This window comes from Schistocerca cancellata, chromosome 7, assembly GCF_023864275.1.
Source record: "Schistocerca cancellata isolate TAMUIC-IGC-003103 chromosome 7, iqSchCanc2.1, whole genome shotgun sequence".
NCBI classification, from domain to species: Eukaryota; Metazoa; Arthropoda; class Insecta; order Orthoptera; family Acrididae; genus Schistocerca; species Schistocerca cancellata.
In genome coordinates this window covers 259,567,419-259,583,568 of record NC_064632.1, presented here as the reverse complement: position 1 = coordinate 259,583,568, position 16,150 = coordinate 259,567,419, and the positions used below count along the sequence as shown (strand labels likewise).

The 16,150-nt window shown below is 38.6% G+C and overlaps 1 protein-coding gene across 1 annotated transcript in view; it reads right to left on the bottom strand.

The window, feature by feature from the left end:
- The window catches only part of LOC126092483 (vacuolar protein sorting-associated protein 28 homolog), a 69,519-nt gene extending 54,320 nt beyond the window's left edge, over positions 1–15,199 (bottom strand). Inside the window, exon 1 of the mRNA XM_049908101.1 lies at positions 15,016–15,199. Within this exon, the coding sequence (XP_049764058.1) occupies positions 15,016–15,049 (34 nt within the window). The 5' untranslated portion in view covers positions 15,050–15,199. The remainder of the gene's footprint in view (positions 1–15,015) is intronic.
- Between the last annotated feature and the right edge of the window lie 951 nt (positions 15,200–16,150).

Genomic DNA, 16,150 nt, shown 5'->3' with positions numbered 1-16,150 from the left:
ATTATGTTCCATTTACAAGGAAGACAACAATAACTGGACTACAGTTAAAAACATAAAATTAGCATAAGATGAAACTTATTCTGCTAAAATAATGCAGCATCAGTAAGTCCATCTGTCTGTCAGATGAGGATGTTGGCTTTTGGCACGCAATATTGTGGGTTGCTTTGGTTTTATTATAATGTATAATGTACTATTATTTGTGTAAAAATATGTAAATGACTGAATTAATTGTAACAATTGTAATGAAGGTTTGTGCTATTAATAGTGGTTTGATACCACTGACTAATACTGCAAGTAACATTTCAATTATGTATGAGTCTGTCACGTTCTCTGGGAAGTTACAATGTGACTAGGGCAGAGCAGCATGTCAGTTCATTGCATTTGACTGAAAGAAAACCGTATTGTTTACTCATATGAAGTTTAACATTTTGTATTCATGTACTGATTGCTAACAACGAATATGAACATTTGTTGCTAATATGTACATTGGTAAACTGTATGATCACAGTTATATTTAAGGTATGTAGAAACATGTATTGCATGGAGGAAATAGTTTCTAATGCTTTACGCAATGTTCAACTTATATGTACAAGTGTGGAAGTACATTGCAATTTTACTTTCATTAACACCATAAAATCTTTCGTAGGCTGGGGTCTGAAAATGGATGTACATGATTGTATGAAACAAGTCGCCAGAAAGGGATGATTATCATCACGACTGAAAGATATTGGAAAAAAATAAAACTATTTCACACCCAAGTTGCTGGTCCTATCCTCCATTATACTGGACCTTCATGATGCTATTGAGAGGTTGTATGTATAGAGTGCTCAACAACGAAGTCATAAGCACCCTTACCAAATTGGGATGAATGTGGCTAAAATGTTTAAAATTTTGTTTCAAAAGGTAAAATACATTATTTAATTCTGATATACTCTTCTCCAATCTCTCTCACTCACACGTTCAAACAAAGGACATAAGATTTGGTCTAAGGTCAATGTAATATGGAATTATCACTGGCTGATCACTGGGAAAAAATAGTATGAATTAGGCAACCTGGAGAGAGAGAGAGAGAGAGAGAGAGAGAGAGAGAGAGAGAGAGAACTTTAAAATCTTTTATCTAATGACCTATGTAGAAGGCCAGACACTACATAGAATTTTAAAACAAAAATCAGCACAAGGACAAAAAGTAGTGGCCTGGTCAGGATGGGAAACGAGGGCATAGGAAGGGAGAGTTTCAAAAAAGAATTGTGAAATGAAGTAAACTTTGGCTGCAGTCTGACATTTTAGACTACATAAAGGCTCACCCAGACTGAACAGTAAGAGGTACCTGACAGTCTGAGTATTTGCAAAATTTATGTTGGCAGCAGAAGGATTACTCTGCTTTCAGCTCCAAATGCCAGTTATCTACATTTTCTCAATAGTGTTCCTCGCCAAGAATTTCACCTTCACCCCCCCCGCCCTCAAGGGATTCCCATCTGGGTTTCCAAAGCATCTCCGCAACACTCACATGTTCTTTGAACATACTGGTTACAAATCTAGCAGCCCGCCTCTGAATTGTCTCAATGTCTTCCTTTAATCTGACCTGCTGTGGATCCCAAACACTCAAGGAGTACTCAAGAACTAGCGTCCTATACATGGTGTTTTTTACAGGTGACACACACTTTCCTAAAATTCTCCTGATAAACCAAAGCCGACTATCTGTCTTCCCTACTACAATCCTCACATGGTCCTTCCATTTAATATTGCATTGCAACGTTATGCTCAGATACTGAAATGACAGGACAGTGTCAAGCAGGACACTACTAATGCTCTATCTGAACATAATGGATTTGTTTTTCCTAGTCATCTTTATTAATTAACATTTTTCTACATTTACAGCCAGCTGTCATTCATCACACCAAGTAAAACTTTTGTCTAAGTAGTCTTGTATCATCCCACAGTCACTGATCTTCAACACCTTTCTGGACACAACAGCATCATTAGGAAACAACCGCAGACTGCTGCTCACTCCACCACCACACTGCATGCTGAATGCTGAAGCGTGCCCAGAGAGTACAGCTACAGAGGGCTGAAAGCCCTTCACCAGTATGCATCCAGGGGCCCAGCATTCACAAAACCCATACGCAGCCAACAAAGGCTTTCGTCTCTGAGGACTGAGCAAGTGTGGCATGTCAAACGTGACAGATGTGCCATGCCCCCCCCCCCCCCACCCCTTTAACAAGTGGTTTACTACACCTACATCTATACTCTGCAAACCAAATGTCTCTATGCAGGTTTTAATTATTCTAATATTATCTTCCCGATCCTTCTGTGAGTGATATTAATAGACTTTCTTGGGATAGTTTCTACCTATCCTCAAGAGTCTTCCCATTCACTTCCTTCAGTATCTCTGTGACACTCTTCCATGGATTAAAGAAATCTGTGACCATTTGTACTGTCCTCCTCTGTATACGTTCAATATCCCCTGTTGGCCTTTTAGCCCATCTGGTACGGGTCCCACTCACTTGAGCAATATTGTAGAACCAGTCTTCCCCCCCCCCCCCCCCCCCCCATGAAGTGCAAACGCAAAATTTTACATTTTTGAACATTTAGAGCAAGTTGGCAATCTCTGCGCCACTTTGAAATCTTACCAAGATCTGACTGAATATTTATGCAGCTGCTTTCAAATAGCACTTGATTACAGATAACTTCATCTTCAAGAAGCCCAATTTTACTATCAATATTGTCTGCAACGTCATTAATGCACAACATGAACAGCTAGGGTCCAACACACTTTCCTGGGGAACACCCAAAGTTACTCCTACATCTGATGATGACTCTCCATCCAAGATAACATGTTGTATCCTCCATACCAAAATGTCCTAAATCCAATTACAAATTTCACCTGATATGCCACATGATTGTAATTATGGTAATAAGTGTAGGTGTGGTACTGGGTCAAGTATTTTTTGGAAATCAAGACTTACCGCATTTACCACACTGTCTTGATCCAAAGGTTTCAGTATGTTGTGAGAAAAGTGCAAGTTGGGTTTCACATGATCGATGTTTTCAAAATCCATGCTAGTTGGCATTGGCATTCTCTTCAAGATACCTCATTTGTTTCAGCTCAGAATGTTCTAAGATTCTACAACAAATTGATGGCACGGTTATTGGATGGTAGTTTTGTGGATCACTTCTACTACACGGCTTGTAGGCAGGTGTGACCTGCACCTTTTTCCAAGAACTGGGCATGGTTTTTTGTTCGATCAATAGATTATAGATACAAGAGGGGCTAACCCAGTCAAAAATTCAGTATAGAATCCAATAGGGATTCCATTGGGCCCTGCAGCATTGTTCAATGCTGTTTCTCAACACCACTGACACTAATACTTATTTCTTTCATCTTTTTAGTGGTATGAGGATTAAACTGCGGCAATTCTCCTGGTTTTCCTTTGTAAAGCAACATTTTAAAAGTGAGTAAAGCACTTTTGCTTTGCTTCCATCAATATCAGTTCCTGTCTCATTCACTATGGACTGGACAATAACTTTGATGCCACCAACTGCCCTTCATTTGACCAGAATTTCTTTGGGTCTGTGAAAGGTCACTTGACATGCTGCTATAGCAGTTACTGAAGGCATCACACATTGCTCTCTTTACAGTGAAAAGCATTGCATTCAGCACCTCTCTATCTACAGCCCTATGCTTTGCATTACACCTATTACGCAGCAGTCTCTGTTTCTTTAGAAATTTCTTTACAGTGACTGTATATCATGACTTTTCTGCTGGGTAGATATCTACCAGTGTATTTTGGAAAAGAGAGATACATAACTGGTTATCATCAAAATCTCCTCAAAATAGATAAGAAATTAAGAGTTAACCCTCGAGTAGGTGCGCCATTTTCCGTAACACGAGCAGATGTGCGGCACACTTTGTACACGTGTAAGGAATAGCTGGCTTTATGTTACCAAGGTAAATATGTATAAGCAAAATCACAGATAGTTTAATTTAACAACGATAAAATAAATTTGCGTAACATGAGTTAAAGCACTGTTTTATTGAACAATAATGAAATAAACTTTCATTATATCAGTCTGTTGCCACAGACAGATGTTACTGAGATAGTAATGACCCACTTTAAGCATTAAACACACAGCTGCATCAGATCCCAGCCTATCGCTTATTCAATTACTAATTATCTTATAGACAACAGCCTCATTGTGTGATTGTACAGTTAGCTTGTAATATGGCTAATTTTCTTGGATGGATCATAAAGTTTTTCTTGCCTAGCTCATCTTGTATTTTATATTACTGCTGCTCACTTGGGCATATGGCAACACAATTTATCACTGTGTTAGCTAAAGCAATAAAGAAGGACTATGTATGGGTTCACAATTGTAAAACAACAACAGAACTGCGCAAAATCATTTTATTTGTGGTTGGTGCACTTAATACATAGGTGAGCGCATTCGAGGATTAAGGACGAGAAACACATCTAAAAAGAACATAGAGCATTAGCTACAAAATGCTCGGAGGACAATTATACATGTATAAAAGAAAAAAAAATGATACACAAAGTAGCTGATAACTGAATTCATCTAATTGAATGGCGAAAACATTGCTCAATTATTTTAACTGAAAATAGGCTACAGTACATAAACAAGTAAGAAAGCAAGATTTGAAGAAGCTGACAAACACGATGCTTACATCAGAGGAACTTGTTAGATTATTTAAAGAATGACTAATCATTTGGTTGTGGAAATACTCATGGGATCATTCAAAATCAGAGGACACCACAAAAATATATATATTCTTGTGAATAACTATAGACTACATACTAAGACATCAACAGAGCAGAAAATATCTCATTTTTCAGATGAGTACCACACCGAGGAATATCAGAAGCAATATAGACAGAACAGATTCCATATCTGTATCTTTTACTGGGCAGGGTGGAAGATCTGACAGAAGTGTATGGTTAGGTTTCCACAAGAAAACTGTGGGAGGCTCCATGTTATCTAGGTATGAATGACCACCTGTCACAGGTGATTATGGTTGTTTAATTTGTATGTGGAAGTGGCTCGATGATGATCACTATGATGAAAATTAAATTTGTTACTGATCGACAGCTGTTTTCATTAAACTCATGAATTTTTGTAGATGATCATGTTATAGCAGCACAGTATGTGTATGACCTTGAGTGTTTGACTGGACATTTACATCCAGAAAACAAGAAAGGGAACTGCAAATCAGTTTAAGAAAAAACCAATCTAGTAGTGACCTGTGACACTAGGCTCAAAATATACAACACTGGCAATACACTTATTAAACAAGTAGAAAAACTTAAATACTTAAATAAAAATGGATGCTGAAGAATGGAAATAAAACAGAATAAAACAAAACAGAAGAAACTACAGGGTGTGTGTGTGTGTGTGTGTGTGTGTGTGTGTGTGTGTGTGTGTGTGTGTGTGTGTTAGTGGAAACAAAATGTTTGTGCAGATACATGTAGACCTAAACACATCACTCCACCCAAATAATGTCAGAATCTTTCTTAATTTCCAAGAACATGTCCTAAAACAAACATAAAACTATAAACTGTTGGCGTAATGAAGTAACATATGACACTGGTGAATCAAATCAATGACAAGTTTATTAAATACGCAGCAGCTTGTACCTAACATTTTGATTACACAGAATGGGCATTTAGTTTGTGAGCCTCAATAATCCAAACTCCTAGGTTCTGGCAAGGTGTCATGGAAAGCCTACATTCAGAATCTTATTAAAAAACTGAATACTGCTAAATATTTATCATTAGAACAGTATCTGCAATAAGTGACAGTCTAACATGAAAATTAGCCTAATTTGCTTATTTTCATTCTCTTACAACATATAGCATTATAGTTTGGGGTAACCCTTCCCATTCACGAAAGGTATTTTTGACTCAGAAACGTGCAGTTCAAGCAATATGTGGTGTTAAGTTTAGGAATCTCTTGTCAACCCCTTTTCTGACATTAGCCTCTCAAAATTTATTTTCTTTAATGTTAAACAATGGAAAGTCCAGAATGACTTTCTTTAATGTTATTTGTTGTTATCAATATGAGTTTATTTGCAAGAATTATCAGCTTTCACTCAGTTAATACCAAGCTTGCCTCATGAACCAGAGACATTACAGAGATGGGGTGGCATGTGTGCCTCACCTATACAGATAGCTTGCTGTACTGTAGGTGCAACCACAACAAGAGGTTTTCTGTGGAGACGCCAGACAAACATGTGGTTCTTGACGAGGGGCAGCAGTCTTTTTCGGTAGTTGCAGGGGAAACAATCTGGATGATTGACTGATGTGGCCTTTTAACACCAGCCAACCTGGCCTCGCTTTGATAATACTGTGAACAGCTGAACGCTATGATAAACAACAACCGTTACTTTTCCCAAGGACAGGTAGCTTTACTGTATGGTTAAATGATTATGGTATCCACATGGATAAATATTCCAGAGGTAAAATAGTCCCCACTTTGAATCTCTGGGCAGGAGCTACTCAGGAGGATGTCGTCGTCATGAAAAATAAATCTGGCATTCTACAAATCAGAGCACAGAATGTTAGATCCCTTAAATGGGTACGTAAGGTCATAAAATCTGAAAAGATTAACAGATAGGTTGAAGTTAAACATAGTGTGGATTAGTGAAGTTCAGTGGATTCTGGTCATGTGAGTGCAAAATCAAAGAGAGCTAAAGAGCTAACTAAGGGGTAAGTATAATAAGGAATAATAAATGGGAATGTGGGTAAGTTATTAGGATATCTCATCATACACCCTTCTAATCTTTTCATCTGCGAAGCCAGTTGGTATATAAATTAGTATTACTTTGTGCCCAAAGTGGATGCATTATCACAGCCAACAGAGACAAAGCCAACACTCAGCACAGTAATACAAGTCTATATACCAATTAGCTCCGCAGATGAAGAGATTGGAAGAACGCACGATGAGACAAAGGAAATTATTCGGATAATTAAGAGAGAGGAACATTTAATTGTGATGGGTGACTGGAATTCAGCAGTAGGAAGAGGAAGAGAAGGAAAATAGTCGGAGAATATGGGCTGGGGGAAAGGAATGAAAGAGGAAGCTGCTTGGCAGAATTTTGCACAAGCCATTCATTAATCATTTAGAAATAATGAAAGAAGGTTGTATGTGTGGAAGATACCTGACGAGACTGGAAGGCCTCAGATTGATTATCTAATGTGGCTCTTTTGTGGCAGACTGGATAAAATCATTTTGGTTTTCAAGCCACGTCAATTACAATAAAATTCTCAAGCTTTCAATGGCTAGCTCCGCCATCCTCATCAGGAGTAAAATTACTGACTGCTGGGACTGGCACTATTTCCCACTTATATACCTACGATAACGGCTGTTGGCGCCAATCACAGAGGGCCAAAACTACGTGCGTGCAGAAGGCGAGTTGGGCAGCTCATGGCAGCTCTGGCCCGCTGTGGAACCGAGTGATACCAGGTGGCGTGAGGGGCCAGTGCCACATTTGAAACTGCCACTCCCATTTCCCTACAAGTGTTAAGCATCCGCCATTGTTTCCTTTCGACATCCAAAGCCCACCCCCACATCCTAATCGGTTACTGTTCATTCTGATCTCAACCACCTCTTTTATAACAGAGACCCAGTATGTTGATGCATGAGCCAAAGACTCTTGTGCTCTCAAACTGTATTTTGTGTTCATTTTTGAGGTAATGCTCAGCTACCGGTGACTTGTCGATCTCCCTTTGCTTAATATGTCTCTTGTGTTCGGTACAATGCTCTGCAACTGTGCGAACTGTCTTGCCTATATAGATGCTGCTGCACTCGCAAGGGACACCATACATACAGGGCACATGAAGAGCTATGTCGTCTTTAACAGGGCGCAACTTATCTCTTATCTTGGGGGTGGGCCAGAACACTGGTGTCAATCCATGTCTCTGCAGTACACGTCCTAAGTTGCTGCTCGTTGCCCCATAGTATGGTAGGGAAGCCATTGGCTTGGCTTCTTCTGCTAATTCACAAGGCATCCTTCTTCAGCGACACCTGAAAGTATTTGCAACTTCTCTTTTGCTGTAGCCATTCTCCCTGAACATGTGCCTCAAGTGCTGCAATTCAGACTGTAGGTGGTGGTTATCATCAGAAAATTTTTTAGCTCTGTGTCTCTGGACACCAAAAGGTAGCAACAGTGTATGCTTAATGCTTGTAGGGAGGCAGGAGCGGCAGTTTCAAACGCGGTGCCGATCCCTCACGCCACCTGACATCACTCAGTCCCGCAGCGGGCCGGATCTGCTGTGAGCTGCCCAACCCGCCTTCTGTGTACACATCATTTTGACCCTCTCTGATTCGTGCCAGTGGCTATAATGGTAGGTGTATAATCAGGAAATAGTGACAGCCCCGGCAGTCAGTAGTTTCACTCCTGATGACGATGGCTGAGCTAGCCACTGAAAGCACGAGAATTTTATTGGAATTGATGCAATTTGAAAACCGAGAAGATTTTATCCTGGTTATCTAATGGTAAGACTGAGATTTTGAACCAGATTTGAAACAAACATTTCCAGGGACAGATGTGGACTTTGACCATAAGTGATTGGTTATGAGCTGCAGATTAAAACAAAAGCATTTGCAAAATTTGAATGAAACAAGGGAAGGGTGTACAGTAGAAGACAAATGTGTAGCTTCGAGAGATGAAACTGTGAAGGTAGCAAATAGGTAAAAAGACAGAGTCTATCAGGAATCCTAGAACACCAGAGGAGTTATTGGATTTAATTGATGAAAGAGAAAAATTAAAAATGCAGCAAATGAAGCATGTGAAAGTGAATACAAATGGCTATTAAAAAAAATTAAAAAAAAAGAGTGAAAGGAAGTGCAAATAAACTGACCACAAGTGGCGAAAGGGCAAACTTTAGTTAAAGAAGCATGAATAACTAAGAAAATGATAGGTACTGTTTACAGGAAAATTAAAGAGGTCTTTGGAGAAGAGAGATGCAGCTGTATGATTATCAAGAGCTCAGATGGAAAATCAGTACTAAACATAAAGACAGCTGAAAGATGGAAGGAATATACAGAGGGCTATACAAGGGAAATGAACCTGAAGGCAATATTACAGAAAGAGAAGAGGAGGTATATGAAGATGAGAAGGCAGATATGATAATGGAATATGAATTTGACAGAGCTCTGAAAGACCTAAGTGAAAACAAGGCCCCTAGAGTAGATGACGACATTCCCTCAGAACCGCTGATATTCTTTGAAGAGCCAGCCATGACTAAACTATTATACCATATGTTGAAGATATGAGACAGGGGAAATACCCTCAGACTTAAAGAAGGATGCAGGACTTCCAAATCCAAAGAAAGCACGTGCTGAACATGTGAATATTACCAAATTATCAGTTTAAAAAGTCGTGGTTGCAAAATACTGACAAAAATTATTTACAGAAGGATGAAGAAACTGCTAGAGGCCAACCTCACGGAAAATCAGTTTGGCTTCTGGAGAAATGTTTGAAAACACGAGGCAATACGGACCCTATGACTTATCTTAGGAGTCGAGGAAAATCTACATTTACAACATTTGTTGATTTGGAGAAAGCTTTCGACAATGTTGACTGGAATCCACTCTCTAAATTTCTAGAGGTAGCAGGGGTAAAATACTGGGAGCAAACGTTATTTACAATCTGAACAAAAACCAGACGGCAGTTACGAGTGTCAAGGGGCACGAAAGGGAAGCAGTTGTTGAGAAGGGAGTGAGACAGGGTTGTGGCCTATTCCCAATGTCATTCGATCTGTACAATTAGCAGGCTGTGAAGGAAATTAAGGAGAAATCTGGAGATGGGTTTAAAGCTCAGGGAAAATAAATAATTTTGAGATTGTGGCAATGACATTGCATAAGGGGCAATCAAAAAGTTTCCATTCGTAGGCTGTACAGTCTAGAATTGGCCTGCCAATCAGGCAAAATTGCCTTGAGCATTGAGTCAAGCATCCAACTAAACCTACAGGTTGAAGATACCCATTTGATGAAACACAATGTCCTACTGTGCGAAGACATCTGTAACTGCTTGCTGCACATCCCTGTCTGATGTGAATCATCGACATTTCAAGGTCTTTTTGAAGGGACCAGAGGCATGATAAATACACGAGGAGAGATCAGGACTATAGGGCATGTGACTGCAATGTCTCCCACTTCAGTTGGTGTAAATTCTGGATTACGACGTTTGCGATACAGGGATGTGGGTTGTGTTGAAAATCGACCAGCATAGAACTTGGTGCAACAGTTCACAATGGTGGTTTTCACCAGACATGCTGCCCAATATGTATTCTTCATTCTCTCTTCGATGTATACTGATCTTTGTCCTTTCACAGCTATGAAAAGAATAACAGCACATTGGTCCTGTTTGGCCAGATTTTGGAATAACATCGTCGTAGTTCACATTTCTGCGTTTACCGCATGCACACCAGAAAGACACGAATGCCACACTAATCCCTTGCCTACATGTCAGTGCTTATATACCCACATTAAAGTCATGCTATTTTGCATATACGCTGCAGCAATGCCTTCAAATGGAAATTTTTTGATCCTTCTTATAATTCCGAGAGACAGTAAAAGACTTGGAAGTGTGGTTGAACAGAATGGACAGTATCTTGGAAAGACAATATAAGATGAACATTAACAAAACCAAAACAAGTACAATGGAATGTAGTCACATTTAGTGAAGTGATTCTGAGGGAATCAGATTAGGAAATGATACATGGTGTAGCATACGAGTTTTGCTGTTTAGGCAGTAAAATAACCTATTATGGTTGAAGTAGAGAGGATATGAAATGTATAATGCCAGTGACATAAAAATCTTTCTAAAGAAGCCAAATTTTAACACTGTGTTTAATGTCATGAAGTCTTCTCCAAAGGCATTTCTCTGGAGAATAGCTTTGTAAAGAAATGAAATGTGGATGACAAGCCGTTCAGACAGAAAGAATATATGCTTTTGAAATGTGGTGTTACTGAAGAATGCTGAAGAGTAGACGGGTAGACTGAATAATTAATGAGGAGGTACTGAACAGAACTTAGCAGACAATAAATTTGTGGCATAACTGAACTGTGACTATACAGTAATTTACGAATACAGAAAGCAGGTTCAAATGGTTGTGGGTTGTTCATGTAGTTACTTGGAGATAAGAGAATTGTACAGAACAGAGCAGTATGCAGAGCTGCAGCAAACAAGTCCTCAGACTGGAAAAAACAAAAACCATTCTCAATAAGCTAAGTCATCATAAACCACACACACACACACACACACACACACACACACACGGAGGAAATCAGCCACCCTAACACTAAACCTGAGCAGGAAATTTTAATCTGGACTGTCTGATTGGGATTTGAACTAAACTCCCCAGGAACGGAAGTCCACTTTATTAGCCAAACTGCCATTTTGTATGGTAAAGACATATCAAACTCCTTGATGAAATACAGTCTATGAAGACAGAATTGTCGCTGAAGCTACTGAAGAAAACCAACTGAAGTATTTTAAACGGGGTCCCCAAGACTAAGTTCTGCTGATTAAATGTCATTATTTTACTATTGATTTCATCACAAGTAATAACTTTAACATTTACTTTTAAGAGCACCCATGAGCCGCTTCTCCTACATATGTGGGAAGAAGATGAGTTTCATCAAACTTGTTTTGGAAGGCCTATCTGTCTGTGTGTGTGTGTGTGTGTGTGTGTGTGTGTGTGTGTGTGTGAGAGAGAGAGAGAGAGAGAGAGAGAGAGAGAGAGAGAGAGAGAGAGAACAAGAAAAGTTTGCTTTCTCTTTTCATTTATGCCCCTCAATGACTCAACATTTCTGCTATGAGTGGTCTCCATTACTCCTAAATTCTTTAACGGAGTGTGTTTATTTTCTTGTCTCATTTTACTATGTCCCAAGCAATTTTTTTATCTTGTTGTTGGGAGAGATTATTTTCCCTTGAAAGTACATACATTTAGATGCTCTGATAATTTTTCTTAGAATTTTACAATACAGTCCGTATTGTGATTTAATCTTTTTTATCAAAAGTCCCTTGATATCAACCACACATTTCTCTTAGTTTTGCATCATATACTGACCCCACCTGTAATCCAGAGTTTAGGTGTATTCAATCTGCTTCTGCTGGTTAGTTTCTAAGGAAAACAGTTTTCAAAGTAGTATATTACAAAATATATTATTTTTCATTTACCCCGGGAGTATTTTACACACCTCTCTGTCAGCATTTTGCGAATTATTCTCGAATTCCTCACTTCCTCTTGGATTTATGACCTTTGTACTTTTCCAATCTTTTTATTTGCATCACACACTATGATCTTGAACGTCAGCAGTTGACTACTATGGTTTGAGAGGCCACTAATTATGGGAATTAAGGCACTACTTTGCAGTCTCAATGCACCTATAAAAATTATGTCAACAGCAATGTTGCTGGTCCCGGTAACTCTTGTTCCAGATTCTAGGAGGGAAACTAGATTATATGAAATGGCAAGGGACTCAAGCACAACTCCAGAAAATTTAATTTAAAATCTTCACTTAATATTACCTCGCCAAAATTACCATATGGATACCTTCACAATGTGACAATTAGCATTAATTTCCCTGAAAATTTATTTCAGCGGCACAAGCTTCAAAATGCTGATCTGCTGATTACAGCAAAATCTATGTGCAGCAGTGTTTTTATATCAATGTTCCTTCGTAACATATGTAGTAATGCCTCTTTTCTCAAAACTTGACATGCAGTAACTGAAAGGTAAGTTATATCTGCAACTCTATAACCAGCACTCCTAAGATATGTGGTCAAATGATGTTCAGAAACATATTATATCTGTGCTATTTGTTGGCAGCAGTTTGTTTAAAGAAATCAGAAGTTCACCGAGTTTATTTTTAACGATTAATATTTTGATGTAGTAAGCTTATTGTAACCTTTTAATGTTCACATACCTTAGGATCAAAATTTTCACTTATATTTTTCTCTTTCAATACTCATAGCCTGAAATTCTGGTTAACTACCAGATCTGATTGTTTACCTCACAATGATTTACGTAATTAGACACATATGTTACTGGTTGATAGTCATTCAAGGGCCTCGAGCAAAGGTCTACCTCCACAAACTTACATATAAAAATAAACTTTAAAACAGACACATTAGCTCCACATCTGATTAAATAATCATAACCCTAAAGAAAATTGACACTGCACAATTCTAGACATTATTTTTACACTCCACATTTAACAGAACTGAAACTGACTGAGAAAAAATTAAACACTGCAAGGAACTTACGGTTTAGAATATTATTGACAACAAGATCATCAAAGTACCCATTTTTTTGGAGGGGGGGGGGGGGGGGGAATCGGATGGGTCATCTTCAAAGGAATCAACCCAGTGTTTCTTCCTATAACTTTCAGAAAACCAAAGAAAATCTAAACTGAAAGGAGAGAGATGTTATTCAAACCTGGAGATCTCAAAAGGGACTACAGTGTCTTAACTAACCTGCCACCTTGTCATACATAATCTTCTTAGCCATTTCATTATAACTACAGCATGAGAACTGTAATCAGCTGCTCAAAATACTTAACTCAGGATAGCAATGTTGATACAAAACAGAATATCTTGGCATGATGTATTTTTACCCAACTACTTAACCATGATGCAGAGCAATATTCTTGCAAACTGATAAAAACATGTCAATATGCCATGAAATTAAAATCTGATATCCTCTAAGACTCTCTCTAATGTCAAATACACAAGACACCATTAAGTCAAGTGTCATCATACTTAACAGCATGTTCGTCGCATTCGGGAGGACAACGGTTCAATCCCGCGTCCGGCCATCCTGATTTCCCTAAATTGCTCCAGGCAAATACCGGGATGGTTCCTTTCAAAGGGCATGGCCGACTTCCTTCCCCATCCTTCCCTAATCCGATGAGACCGATGACCTCGCTGTCTGGTCTCCTTCCCCCAAACAACCCAACCTATGTTTGTCGTCCAGGAGTGACTGGTGGTTGTCAGTATAATGAGTATATGGAGTGTTATTAAGTACCTGGAGTAAATTTGGGAAACCAAAGAATACCATACAATACAGACAACCGAATGAGGCAGAGCAGCTATTAAGACACTGACCTGATATTCGGGACTATAGAGTTTGCTCTGACCTGACATCCTGGTTTCGATCTTGCTAAATATTTTCAAGTAAATGCTGGGATTGTTCCTTCATTAAGGCACTGGTAGATCACCTGTCATATGCTTAGGAAAGCATACTTGTATATTCTGCGTGTACATATATTCTGAACTATTTATTTTCGTTTGATACAGTTTTATGTATCTGAGTTCGTGTCAGAGTACCAGTGGTACTGTAGCACAACCAACCGGGAAAAAAAGGGGCGTGTCTTGTATACAGACATACAAAAGCTTTACCTTTAATTGTATTGTGATAAATACTATATGATAGTGAGATGACCCTGGATAAATAAATAAATCTGTAAACATAAGGATATCTCAGTAACAGACAGACACTTTATACAGATATATTTCGATACACACAGCCATCTCTCTATAATAGTTTACACCATCCAACATAAACTAAGACAATCAAGTAGAATTTACATGAGGTAAGACTGGTTTACCAACTTGCGTACATTCTAATATAAAAACGGAACATATTTGTACACTTCTAAATTTGTTTTTCTTACCAAACATCATACAAGTAAAAACTGCCATACAACGTGACTAGAAATAAAATCTGACGACACCCGTTCTTGTATCTAACAATATAATATTAACGTTTGTGTTTAGGACGTATGACCAGAGGTTTAAACAAGATAACGAAGTATTCCGAGAAACATAAAAGAATTTCTTTAACGCACGAATAAGATTATTTTTTTCCCGCTAATCAAAAGATGTCTTAACACTGGTGTCGAATAGCTGCTGTCCAGTATCCCTGTATACCCGAATTATTTTCTAAAAAAGAAATTGTAAAAATAACAAAGTAAGTCACGGAAACTTACCTGGAGATGCTGGCATTCCCGACATCACAGACATTCTAACGCATTAAAAAGATTACACAATTTCAAATAATTATCCACACTTCCAAAGATTCGAATCATAACACTGTCATAATTACACTTGACGTTTACATCTGTACATGAAGTACAGCGGAAGATATTAAACTTCACACACATGGAATGTTATTGCCACCAACGATAGGTGTACAGATCTGGATAGAGTGGCTGCGTAGCGCGAGTTACTGTTCATCGAGGTCGGACTGCGTCAAAATTCCAGATATATATGCAGACCTACGATTTTTTTTACAGTTTTTCATAAAAAAATATCCAGAAAATTGTTCACCTATATAACAGACGAAAATAATGTTATTTAGTCCAATCACTTTGCTCACTGTTGAAAAATTCTTCATTGGAGTTCAATGGGTGCTGAACATTTTAGAGCAACCATTGAAAAACTATCTCGTGTTCAGGACAGTCCACCGCTTGATTGATTGATTTCAGTGTTCCTCTTGTTTCAGGTGTCATAATTATTTATTTCTTGCCTCATCTGTAAGTCCTTTGGTTTTCTTTTACATTGACGATGCACAAAGATAGATACTGGTTGAAAATGGTCATTATTCCTAACGTCGAAAGTAAAGTTCTATGTACTGACTTGGCAGAAAATCCTAAGAAATTTTGGTCTTATGTCAAAGCAGTAGGTGGATCAAAACAAAAAGTCCAGACACTCTGTGACCAAAATGGTACTGAAACAGAGGATGACAGACTAAAGGCCGAAGTACTAAATGTCTTTTTCCAAAGTTGTTTCACAGAGGAAGATTTCACTGTAGTTCCTTCTCTAGATTGTCGCACAGATGACAAAATGGTAGATATCGAAATAGACGACAGAGGGATAGAGAAACAATTAAAATCGCTCAAAAGAGGAAAGGCCTCTGGACCTGATGGGATACCAGTTCAATTTTACACAGAGTACGCGAAGGAACTTGCCCCCCTTCTTGCAGCGGTGTACCGTAGGTCTCTAGAAGAGCGTAGCGTTCCAAAGGATTGGAAAAGGGCACAGGTCATCCCCGTTTTCAAGAAGGGACGTCGAACAGATGTGCAGAACTATAGACCTATCTCTCTAACGTCGATCAGTTGTAGA